Source organism: Vespa velutina, chromosome 17, assembly GCF_912470025.1.
Source record: "Vespa velutina chromosome 17, iVesVel2.1, whole genome shotgun sequence".
Classification (NCBI taxonomy): domain Eukaryota; kingdom Metazoa; phylum Arthropoda; class Insecta; order Hymenoptera; family Vespidae; genus Vespa; species Vespa velutina.
The window spans coordinates 387,266-399,881 of record NC_062204.1 but is presented as its reverse complement, the minus strand read 5'-3'; the positions used below and the strand labels follow the sequence as shown (position 1 = coordinate 399,881).

At 34.1% G+C, this 12,616-nt stretch overlaps 1 protein-coding gene and 1 long non-coding RNA gene across 6 annotated transcripts in view; one reads left to right on the top strand and one right to left on the bottom strand.

The window, feature by feature from the left end:
• Positions 1-467: 467 nt before the first annotated feature.
• LOC124955064 (leukocyte tyrosine kinase receptor) lies at positions 468-11,492 on the top strand. 5 transcript variants are annotated; one of them, XM_047508946.1, is made up of 27 exons: positions 479-1,592; positions 2,015-2,178; positions 2,374-2,623; positions 2,705-3,117; positions 3,243-3,435; positions 3,524-3,651; positions 3,729-3,860; positions 3,944-4,099; positions 4,188-4,318; positions 4,385-4,551; positions 4,616-4,710; positions 4,910-5,008; positions 5,089-5,275; positions 5,355-5,502; positions 5,716-5,862; positions 5,922-6,084; positions 6,167-6,346; positions 6,598-6,843; positions 6,939-7,040; positions 7,119-7,314; positions 7,396-7,678; positions 7,771-8,063; positions 8,348-8,573; positions 8,681-8,797; positions 8,943-9,218; positions 9,425-9,868; positions 10,110-11,492. In XM_047508946.1, the coding sequence occupies exons 4-27, from the start codon at positions 2,754-2,756 to the stop codon at positions 10,155-10,157; spliced, it is 4,521 nt and encodes a 1,506-aa protein (XP_047364902.1). In that variant the 5' UTR covers positions 479-1,592; positions 2,015-2,178; positions 2,374-2,623; positions 2,705-2,753; the 3' UTR covers positions 10,158-11,492. The 5 variants fall into 5 exon arrangements, with proteins under 5 accessions (XP_047364904.1, XP_047364902.1, XP_047364900.1 ...); XM_047508944.1 differs by lacking the exon at positions 2,015-2,178; XM_047508945.1 differs by having other exon boundaries at positions 2,015-2,623.
• Positions 8,041-12,616, bottom strand: part of LOC124955071 — a 53,353-nt gene continuing 48,777 nt past the window's right edge. Inside the window, exon 3 of the long non-coding RNA XR_007102747.1 lies at positions 8,041-8,547. This is a non-coding gene — a long non-coding RNA (uncharacterized LOC124955071). The remainder of the gene's footprint in view (positions 8,548-12,616) is intronic.

Sequence of the window (12,616 nt, the reverse complement as noted above, 5' to 3'; positions counted from 1 at the left end):
GCTCAATCATCCACGTAATTATATTCCTATATAGAAAGGTAAATGAAACTATTGTTTTTGAAATTCATTCGTTTTGTATTATATATGTATATAGCGCAGATATGGTCCAGATCTTTTTGTATGGGTGGAGTCGAAGTGTCGAGAGACGAGAAAGAGCATGCTCGGTTTATCCCCCTATTTCGCTTTCCTCCGCAGCTTCCCTTTCCTTCCGAGCTCTCTCTCGTTTACCTCTACCCTCTCTTATGTTTGCACCCTTCGCACGCACACATCCCTACACGTGCGTACATGCGTACGTTCGCTCTTTTTCTCTCTCTCTCTCTCTCACTCATTCCTTCTTTCTTTCTCTCTCTCTCTCTCTCTCTCTCTCTCTCTCTGTCTTTCTCTCTCTTTCTCTCTCTTTCTCTCTCTTTTTCTCTCTTTCTCTAGTGCTCCCTAGATATAAAGCTTTTTTGGAAGCTTTCGACATATACACACACACATACATTCGAATGGCGACGCGTTTACGCGAGAGTCTGGACCGAACGCAGCGCGGCAAGACGCGTTGCAACGACGAGGCGGCAAAGGCGAGGCTTTAGTCGGGCTCAAACGTGCGCTCGTCACGGGGTGAATCCCTACGAACGTATTCATCGATCAACACTATCGCAATATTTCTAAATACGTAATTCGGTCCACGAGTAACGATCACGACGGATGCTGTGATTTATATAAAGATAATGAACTTTATTGACGAACGAGAAATAACAAAAATCTACTTGCGTGAATAATTTTCTAGTGTTCCTAATCGTTAATTAATGATTTTGACTTTTCAATAACCGTCCATTAAGAATTCTCTTTAGCTTTTCTTTAGAATGTTTTTATTAAAAAAAGTTATATATATATATATGTATGTATGATAAATTTGGTGTTAAGTGCATATCTTTATTCCGTAATTATAGAATATTTAAAGATCCGAAATATTGGAACAGAGAGATCTTTCAAAGTTACTCGTTGCCGTTAAATTCGTTCAATGTTTGAATTATCGAACGTCGTCGAGAAATAGAATATTGAGATTGAAATGATGATCGGACGATAAAATATTGTATAACTATACGCGGTATATATTGATATAAGAAAATATGGCGGAGACGCAAGGTGTTTATTGATCGGGATGAAAGTTTCATGGTGAAATAATAGCCGGGATCGTCGTCCCGGATGGTATCATTCGAACTAGAGATCGAATCAGTTAGCATCAAGGGAGGACATTCTCTCCCAGGCTGTCACGTGACCTTTGCAAGAAATATTGACGAACTCGATTCGTTTTCAATGACTTTTTATGGACCTTTCATCAAGCTCCTCCGAAATTCTACGTTTTATACATATTTCACAATAATCGATGTCGTCAAGGGATGAGATAAGAAGAGAGCATGTGTGCTTTGGTGCCGTGATTTCCTTTCGTCTTGGCTAATTTTTGTACCATCTTTGACCTCCTTTATTTATCATTTTTATAATCTATTATTAAATCGAGCGGGAATATATCATCGATACTAGCTACATTAACGAGGTAATATTACGATCGATGAAAGAAGACGAGATGAATTTTTATCCTGACAAAGGTAAGTAACTAGTATTTGAAGCAGCATGATCGGTAATAATTAGTCATCTCAAAAGATTAATTTTATTGTTATTCTGCATTCTACGAAGTAAAGAAATACAAAAGAGCCAAAAGAAAAGAAAAAGAAACAATGAAAATACAAGTGCACAATACAAACGTTTAATCTTTCAATCGACAACTTCGAACAAAAGTCAAGTTATACGATCGATGAAAATGCATTGAAAATATTCATATCTAATATCATTCTGTTTGATTGCTGTCGGTGCTCGTCAAGATTTTCCTTCTCGATTTTTGATTTTTTTGATTTTCGATAACTATCGATTATTATCATCATTATCATCATCATCAGGGAAAGTGTAATAATCAGCGGTTTCCACTTTTTTTGTCACTAAGCTGATGCAATATCATTTCGAATGCTTTAAGTTAACGGTATGTTGCTGGAGTGCTGTTACCGGAGATGAATCCATGATTGGCGGAAATGGCATAACTGATTGGCCGATATTTCATAATTTCCGGTACGGCAATCGCTGCGGAGTGGTATCCTCTCTATTACCGAGGCAGGCACCGATAGTAAGATCAGTCCGGATGTATGTACTTAAATCCCGAGGAAAGTGCGAACATGTTAAACGCTTCGAGAATTATGAATAAAACGTTGCTAAAAATCTGCTTACAAAAATAGATGAAATCCGAGATATTCGAGAAGGAATTATTGATTTTGAGAAAAACGTATTATTTTTCTCTATTTACCTTTTTCATTTTTCGTCAACTTTTGACAATTGCAGGCAAGAAAAAGACGTATCGAAACTTAATAATAAGAAACAAACGTAGTAGCAATCTAAGCAGTACACGTGATGTGTAAAAGCATTGAATACGTCCGAATGACTGTGACACGTTCAAATAGCAAGTCGTTGGAAATATCAAGACAATATCTTTGTCGAGTTGTCTTCCAAGAACGATTTAAGCATCGCTTGTGGCATCATGGCCACGTGCGTTTCAATAAAAGTTTTACAAAACAGCGAGTGATCCTCGAAGGTAAATGATTTTTTTCTTCTTTATCTCCTTTTTCTGAAATGAATTTAAATATTATTCGTTGACAATGATCAATGATCATAGGATACGGTAAAGGACTCGAGGATAGTTCACTGGAAGAAGTCACGGAGTAATGATCAGAGTCAGGCGGTTCGAGCTGGGAACCGCGACTGTTAATTCGGTGAGTCCAGCCACCTGGAGTCGACAACAACGTCAAAGACGCGTCGGCTGTAACAGATATTCTTTGCTGAGAGTCTTTATAGCATTGTGTTGCATAACTGGTGCTTACTGTGATCGGTACGAGTGGAAAAAGAGATTACCACGTGGTTTAAAGGAATTACAAGCGGCCATGAATGGTAAGGCACAACCATTGGCTCTTCTGGGCCGTTGCGATTTCGATAATTTCTGCGATTGGAGTTTCAACGATACTCAGGGATTAAATAAGACAACGGCAAGAAAGTTTACAATTACAGCGGAGATTAGTAAGTCGGAGAAAGGTAAATAAACCAGCTTATGCAAAAGTAGTTAAAATTTTTCTAAAATTCCCGGTGAAATTCATAGACTCATGTATTTACTATATATCAAAGGTAAGCTCTAAAAGCAACTGATTATTTTATTCAAGGAAACTTTCTATGGTTGCGAGGTTTTGGCAGGGGCCAATTAATGTCAGAAGTTATACCACGCACTGGATCACATTGTCATCTATTATTAGCATTGCATCAAGTCAATATGAAAGACGGGGAATTCAATTTTGTTATACAAACGAATGGTCAAAGCTATATCGCAACTAAACGTATGGGAAATAATAATGCTAAGTAAGAATATTAACTTTATTGATATATCAATGAGATTGAGAGTTAAATACACTGATTATCTATGTTATTGAAATAAATGTCATTTTAGGTGGGAGATAACCAGTTTCAACATTGGTGCCATTGCGCAACATTTTCGTTTATATTTAGAGATCTTTCTGCCCTATAAGAACTCAAGCGTAGCTGTCGATAATATTCAATTGGTTGATTGTTTTCCAGGTAATAAAAAAATGCCGATTTCGCATCTATTGCAATCGTAATCCAATAATGAGTAGTTATGTTTATTTCTTTAATAGAATCTCCACCGGATGTTACGGTTTGCACGGACGACATGTTTCGTTGTAACAATGGTTCCTGCTTGAATAGAACACGTATATGTGATTTGACGAAGGATTGTGCCGATGCAGAAGACGAAGGGCTCGATTGCGGTGAGTTAAAAAAATTTCTTTTTCATCGCTTTTTTTTTTCTTTCGATTCAAAGGCAATTCCATAATCTAATGATAAATTTTAGACAAAATGCCACCCAATTCAAGATGTAATTTCGAAGATGGTTGGTGCGGTTGGACAAATCTTCCAGGGAGTTCATTAAATTGGACTCTTCATTGTGGTCCAACACCAACCGAAAGAACCGGACCAAGTTACGATCATACGTATCGAAATATAACGGGTACAATATTCTTCATTGATTTATCGAAATAGTAAGATTAATTTGAATTTTTATAAAAATGCTTAATCATTCGATCACTCTGTTTTAGGTACATATGCTTATGTGAATACAGCGAAAGGAATAAAATATGGTAGCCGAGGCACACTGGAGAGTCCATTGTTTAATCCAACACCACCTTACAGTAGTGATCCTAATAGTTCTTATCATCAGAGCTGTCAAGTAGGTATATAATGCTTGTATTTATTTTCATTCTTCATTCTATTTTTTATTTATTTTTTATTATAGGTCCGATTCTTTTACCATCGTTACGGTGTACAGAGTGGTTCCCTCGGATTATACTTGGTTCAAGTGAAACCACATCAAAATAATTCTAAATTATTATGGTGGTCTTACGGTGATAAAAGCGATGATTGGTATAGCCAAACTGTTCCTCTTCCAGAGATCAGATATAGGTATATAATAGACGAATAGAAAGATTTAAAATTAGCATGATATAAGTTAATATTTACATTCTAGATATTTTTTGCAATTTGAGGCAAGCAGAGGATATGCTTCGAAAGGTGATATTGCTATTGACGATATTTCTCTCAGTCCGGAATGCTTTGGTATAGGTAAGTTATAAATAATGATGGGCCAAAAGTTTCTAAGTTTGTAGCTGTACAATTTGAATAAAAATTAGCTTAAAAAGTTTTGAAAAAGAGTAATTGATTTTTAAAGTCTTTTAAAAATTTTTGGCCCATTCTGTATCTATGTCTTCTTTATTTTCTTTATTTTCTTATTATTTACATTAAACGTATATGTTATGTTTAGGAGTACCACCAGAAGTTGTTGGAACTTTTGATTATTATAATCCTATAATAGAGTCTGAAAGAATACCAGAAGCACATATTGATTTTGTTAATGAAACGGGTACGATCGAAGAAATGATTTTGAATTAAATATAGTTTCACATTTCGTTTTTGTATAATATTTTTTTCATGTTTGTTTAGTAATCCATATCACTACTTGTGGTGCTACCGGCCGAATAGGTCCAACTCTAAAACAGTGTATGGAGGAAAATAATAGAACCGACATCGAGCTGATTGAAAAATCATCGGCACCTTCTCAGGAAGATTTACCTGTTTTTAATCTAGATGGAATTCAGAGGTGGACTGCACCACGTGGTGGATATTACACGTAAGAAGTTTTGCTGTATATTGTTAAATAGGTAATACAAATTTCTTTATCCACGTAATCATATTTTCTTTTCTAATAGTTTAATTGGAATGGGTGCACGTGGTGGGCGAGGTGCTTCCGGTACAGGAAGTACATTGGGTTCACTTGTTCGTGGTGTCGTTGAACTAGTAAAGGGTGATCAACTTTATTTCATGGTTGGGCAGCCTGGAATTGACGCGTGTCCTAAGGTAAACATTTATTAAGGATTCATTTTATTCTTCTTATTTCATCTTTCATTCCTTCATAATATTTAGTCGATAAAGGAATTTTAACTCAAATAATAAGTTATTCATTGTTTATTAAAATCAAGCGATGTAATTGAAATATAAGATAATTAGAAAAATACATATAAAGTGTTTTCATATAAACAAAATTGCAAAAAACTATTAACCAATTTTTAGAATTTGGGAATGCAGACAAAGGAATGTCAAGCTCCATTTGATGGACCATCAGAAACAGGCGGTATGCCATCGATATTTCACGAAGTGAAAAAAATGGAGGTAAAAGATGGTGGAGGTGGAGGTGGTGGTGCTACCTATATCTTCACTGTAAGTAAACGACCAAACGCGATAAAATCTTACGTATTAAAATTGACATTATTTTATAGCTTAAGAATAATGGTGATCAGCAACCATTGCTTATCGCTGCCGGTGGCGGTGGATTAGGATTACGTGTAGGACAATCAGTGGATGATAGTATACAACATGGAAAAGGTGCTGCTCCACCTGAAAGATCACCTAGTTCTGGCTTAGCGATTACTGAAAACGCAGGTATCGCAATTGACAAATGATATTAAGTTAAATATGCTAAAAATATTCATTTTCTATAGCGATACAAATTTGATTCGAACAGGTCCTGGTGGTGGTTGGAATAGTTCGAATAGTATGTTCCGAGTAGCTGCTGGAATTCCTTTGGCTCGTGGAGGAAAAGGTGGTGCTGGCTGTGGTTCTGGTAAAGAAGGTTACGGTAATGGTGGATTTGGTGGAGGTGGTGGTGGTTGTTTAACAGGAGGTGGAGGTGGAGGTTATATAGGTAAAGCACGACATTTCTCCTTACTAACAAATTCCTTTTAAGATCCTCAAGCTATAAATATAGATTTGAACAGAATTTAATGGAAACGATTTTCGTTTTTGACAAAATTTGAAATTTTTTTCATTCAATATTTTCATCTATGTATTTAACAAATCTTAATTCTCATTTGAATTAACGGGTTGGGAGCAATTTCTTGGAAATATAAATCGTTTCTAATTAGATATCGCTATTTTATTTTTAATACCATGTAGGAGGTAGTACTGGTCTTAAGGAATCCGGTAATGGCGAAGGTGGATATTCTTATGCTGCAACCGCTTTATTACACGTTTATTTTCAACCTGCTGCGAATCCTGGACCTGGTGAAGTTTATATAATACCTGCTATAAGTGGTTGCAAATGCGATTTTCGTTGCATTGCTCTCGATCAATATTTAAGTGAAACAAGGTGTCTGTGTCCACCAGGTTGGGTTCTCAGCAATGATTCCAGATCCTGCATCAGTAAGTGACGCGTTGCTAATAAATAATTATTATTAATATGTAATCGTTATTATTAGAAATAAATATTTTCTAACTGAAACTCGTGTCTATTGTAGTGGCCACTGACCCAAAGGTGTCTCATCAACTGTTTATAATTTTGTTGATATTCGCTAGCATAATTTTATTAGTGGCTCTCATCGGACTTGGCACGCTACTTTGTAAGCGATTAGACTTTTCTTTTAAAGATAGAAATTAATATGTTATAATATCTAATTTCTACAAATTTGATTCTGTAGATATTCGCTATCAGAATCGAAAAACTCTTTTACAACGTCGACAGGTGATGTTTGGAAACGGTACGGAACTAACAGCATTGAGAGCTGTCTCGGACACGATGATGACCGAATTTAATCCAAATTACGAATTTGCTGGGAATTTATACAGTTTTAAGGATTTACCTCAGATTCCACGTGAATACATCTCTTTGGTGAAGTTAGTATTTCATTTCATCCAATAAGAGAGGCAAAAAGATGATGTAGTAATTAAGTATATTTGTTATATACTGTATCCAAGTAGACCACTTGGACAAGGTGCGTTTGGCGAAGTCTTTCAAGGAGTATACAAATACAGATGTAACGAGGAGCATCCGGTAGCTGTTAAAACTCTACCCTCGTTGACGACATCTCAAGCAGAAGCCGATTTCATGATGGAAGCTCTTATTATGAGTAAATTCAGCCATCCCAATATAGTACATTTTATTGGAGTCTCTTTCGATAGCCACCCAAGATATATTGTATTAGAATTATTAGCTGGTGGTGATTTGAAAAATTTCCTTCGAGAAGAAAGACCAAGATCGGTGAGTTAATCTATAATTTATGTGTACGTTTAATAAAAAGAAAAAAGGGAAAAATCAATTTATTTATTAACTTCATGAATTATTATCATCAGGATCGTTCTACTACGTTAACTATGTATGATTTGATAATGTGTGGCTACAATGTTGCCAATGGTTGTAAATACATGGAAGAGGCACGTTTCATACATCGCGATATAGCTGCACGAAATTGTCTACTCACCTGCAAAGGATCTGGTCGTATAGTAAAAATCGCAGACTTTGGTATGGCTAGAGATATCTATAGAAGTGACTATTACAGGAAAGGCGGTAAAGCTATGTTACCTATAAAATGGATGCCACCAGAAAGTTTTTTGGATGGTATATTTACTACGAAAACCGACGTCTGGTAAGTTTTGATAATATTTTTCAAGATAATTATTCCAAACATTCATTATGCATTATTGTTATTATTAATATTTTCACTAATTACTTTTGTTTAGTTAGACTAAAAGCTAAGTATCTTATAAATACAATTTTATATAAGATTTTAGATTTTCGTGATTAATTTTACGGAATCATTTTGATAGATGATCCTTCTAATCCTTTTATTAGTTTAAATGATGTAATTGTTTGTACTATCTGCAGTTTAAAGATATAAAAAGTAAATAATGTGATGGTTTTCATTTAAAGGGCTTTCGGCGTTCTTCTTTGGGAAATTATGTCTTTTGGGTATATGCCATACACTGGCTGTGCCAATCGTGAGGTAATGTCAATGGTAACGTCTGGTGGTCGTTTGGAAAAGCCAGCCGGTTGTCCCGATCCAATTTACGGAATAATGACGCGTTGTTGGCATCCACGCCCGGAGGATCGGCCTAGTTTTGCAACCATCACTGAAAGAATCGATTATTGCTTGCAGGTAGAGTATATTTCTAAGAGAAAAGGAATTAAACAAATAAATTATTAAAAATGAATTATAACAAAATAAATTTTTTTTTAATAATTAAAGATTCTTCTATTTATTAGGATCCCGATGTAATAAACCATCCAACACCAAATTACGATATTTTACCAGCTTGCGATCGTGAAATAACAATTATGAGACCGGATCCTGAAACAGAATGCATCAATGTCCATTCAGACGTGAGTTAACTAATATAGAATTAATATACTAATTCTATATTAATATAGAATTAATATAGAATTTATTTAAACAAAAAATGTATACTCATCGGTAGACATCGATAGATAAATAAAAAAATACAAAATTCTATCGATTTCTTTATAGACTGCGTTGATTGATGGTTATATGCAGCCAAGAGACATAGAATTTCGTCCAGTGACTTATCGCATTGAACAAGTCACCAATAATATGTCTTATATGCATCAAAAGAAATACGAAAGTGGACCTACGAACGATAATATATCTCGAATGAGAGATATTCAACGAATTGAACCAGAACAGAATAATTCCTATAAGGATAATCCAAAGAATTTGAACAATGAAGATAATCTCGAAAACGCTCGTACGGTTCTTGACAACGACGGCAACGACAGAACCGAGGTAAATATGAGCGAAATTAGATAACGTAAGCACTTTTCTACTAAATTTCTCTTAATTCATTCTTTAATTTTTTCTTATCTTTCTTTATATTTATTTATCTTTTATCTTAAAATTGATTAAAATAGAAGGTTTCATTCGAAGTTGTTACGATTTTTTCTCAATAGCATAAATTATTTTTTATTTTATCATATTTCATTTTATTTCAGCACGAACGTAAAACGACGAAGATGAACATCGAGGAAAAGGAGATTTCGGAATGTTCCGATAACGGAAATGATCCTCCCGAGGATCAAGATGATCGTTTCAGCGAGAATAGTGACGGTACAGACTTAGCGGCTGATAGAAAAAACGGGAATGAAAGTACTACAACGACTGACACTAATTCTGATTCAATGGCTGTCGTACCAGCTGATACTTCGACCGATACGACGAGCAATTCGACACCGAACACACGTACCTGTTCACCTAGTCGGATCGTTCTCAATGCTAATGCTAACAACGTCAATGGAATATTAAAAAAAAGTGCTTTGAAGGCTGCTCTAAGTTTGGATCCAAGCGCGTTATACCGCGGCACGATTCATTATGAGAAAATACCATTCTCTGCACCACCACAACGTTCTAGCACACCTGGAAGTATAGAGCTGACTAAGGTAAACTTAGATGCATAAATTTTCTATCTAGGACATCTTGCTCGTTTTATTTGACCATAAATTAACTTATATTTTGTTACTGTTGTATCTACCTAAATTGTACAACTGAAAGAAAATGATCTAGAGTCTAACATTGAGGATAATATTTGACTCCAATCAGATGAAACTTTATAGACGATACTCAAACTACTCTTACATTGTTAACATCGTCGATTTTTTCATTTATTTTTTACGCGTATAGGATTCTCTTGGACACGAGTTACCTAGGCAGGAGGAATGCTCTTGCTGAGAATTGTACGACGGGGGCTGACCGGACTCCCCCCCAGACACTGCTGTAGCGGTAATCGCTGCGAGGACTTGCAGGCAGCTGCAAAGATCAGCGACGATTTCTGCGATCACGTTTAAATTGACGGAATCATCGACCATTCTTTGGACATCTGCCGATGAGATGTCTTCGAGATTTTATTCCCAGGAGACGCTTTTATAAATAACGTTGCGAATGATCCAACATTTTTATTTGTTCGCAGGTTATTACATATACATACATATGTATGTATATGTATTATATGTACAACAATTAAATTGTATAGAAACAAATTATTACAATGACAAAAACGTAATGTCCATAAGTAATTACAATTATAAAAGTACAAGAGGAAAAGAAAAATACTCAGATATATGTATATATGTGCAATTATATGTACAGGTTGAATCGCATTATTTATTAACGGTTACCGTTTCCAGTTAAATAATAATCGATGAAGATATAAAATAAGACCTAACGTATTATAGACTGCTTCTAATATTGAGAGAATTTTTCTAAAAAACAATCTCTTGCTTTTGCACATCGCAACAGTGATTTCTTTTCCGTCTTTCTTTTTTTAAAAGTCAGATACCGACTTGCAACGGATCACTGTACAATAATTATAACGCTGGCGGCGAAATCACAACGACTACGACAATGGGAATGATTGTAATAACGACAACGGCGGTAGTTGGTAATGATAAGAGTAGAAACAGTATAGTAATTGTGCAATGTTTAATAGGATTATTTGTAGTAGCAGTAGCAGTAGTAATAGTAGTAGTAGTATTAGTAGTAGTATTAGTAGTAGTAGTAATAATAGTGATAGAAGTAATAGTAGTAATAGTGATAGAAGTAATAATAGCAGTAAAAGATGAAATAGCAACGACAACAGCGGAAAACAATTGTAGTTACATGAAGAAAAAATGTATTTTAAACTTTCCAATCTGTCATTGAACATGAAATATATACAATGGTATTTTGATAATTCTACCATTATAGAGAATACAAATAATGTGCCAGGGTATAAAAACCTCACTTTACCTAACAATTACAAAGACAAATATTCGATATTTTAAATATATTTGTCATCTCAATAATATGAATATATCCATCATAGATGTAGGGATAATGATAATTATAATCATATGAATGTAATGATAATGTTGATGAGAAAAGTACCGAGGAATGTTCTATAGAAGAAAAACAGGAAAACGAAATAATAATAATAAGCGGTTAAAGAGGACGAAATAATACTAATGATAATAGTAATACTACTAGTAATAATAATAATAATAATAGTAATAATAATAATAATAATAATAATAATAATAATAATAATAATGATAATGATAATGATAATGATAATAATAATAATAATAATAATAATAATAATAATAATAATAATAATAATAATAATAATAATAATAATAATAATATTAATAATAATAATAACAATAATAACAATAAGAATACGAATAATAATAATAGTAATAATAGTAATAATAATAATATGATAACAACAAGAAAAGAAGAAAAATTAACTAATAGGGAATTGAAGTAACAACAAAGATGATTCGTCCGTATTCGTACGAACTCACTCGATGCAGAGTTGGGCATTATTCGAGATTGAATTTTTATTTAATTAATTATTTGAATAAAAATTTATTCGTTATTCGTATTATTTGTATACGCCTTGTTCTTTATTACCTATTATCCATCAGTCGTATCATTTGTTATTAAGTAACAATTCATTAAAAAAAAAAAAAATAATAAATATCTCGTATATCGATATGAGAATTAAATATTATTTAAATAAACATTTATTCACAATGAAACCTTTAAACAGTGATTATTAAAGAACAAGGCTGCAATATAACGCAAAAATATTAACGTTAAACGCGAATAATATTTTTTTATTCGTCTTCTCTTTCGCATCATTCGTAGCAACTCTAATTCTAGCAAAATTATTACGAAGTAACTTTTTAAATGTCGAACCGAAATAATTCAAAGTGTTTTTATCGATGCACTCGATTCAAATTTTGTTCAAATTGATAACTATTCCTTTTCATAGAAGCGACATAAGAATGTATTGAATGTAAAGAAACTCATGCGGAAAAGAGAAAGAGAGAGAGAGAGAGAGAGAGAGAGAGAGAGAGAGAGAGAGAGAGAGAGAGAGAGAGAGAGAGAGAGAAAGAGAGAGAGAGAGAGAGAGAGAGAGAGAAACAAGTAGAGACAATATCGCGAACGTGAATTTTGCCGGTCTAATAACAAGATTGTATCCTAAGTGAGATCACCGTTTTGTCCGCCATATTCAAAGCGCAGATCGCGCCATTTTCGTATTCCTTGAATTCTACCTTGAGGTGGAAATTTAAATATTGGCTGTAGCAAATGAACGAAGTTTCGTATATTTAACGGAGAAAAGGAAGCACACGGCCCTTTTTTAC

What these genes read in the sequence shown, in the direction of transcription:
- LOC124955064 (XM_047508944.1), top strand. Translation starts at nt 2,754, where the DNA reads ATGATCAGAGTCAGGCGGTTCGAGCTGGGAACCGCGACTGTTAATTCG. An exon ending in AGACGAAGGGCTCGATTGCG is followed by an intron (nt 3,861 to 3,943) that starts GTGAGTTAAAAA and finishes GATAAATTTTAG; the next exon opens with ACAAAATGCCACCCAATTCA. An exon ending in TGGAGGTGGAGGTTATATAG is followed by an intron (nt 6,347 to 6,597) that starts GTAAAGCACGAC and finishes AATACCATGTAG; the next exon opens with GAGGTAGTACTGGTCTTAAG.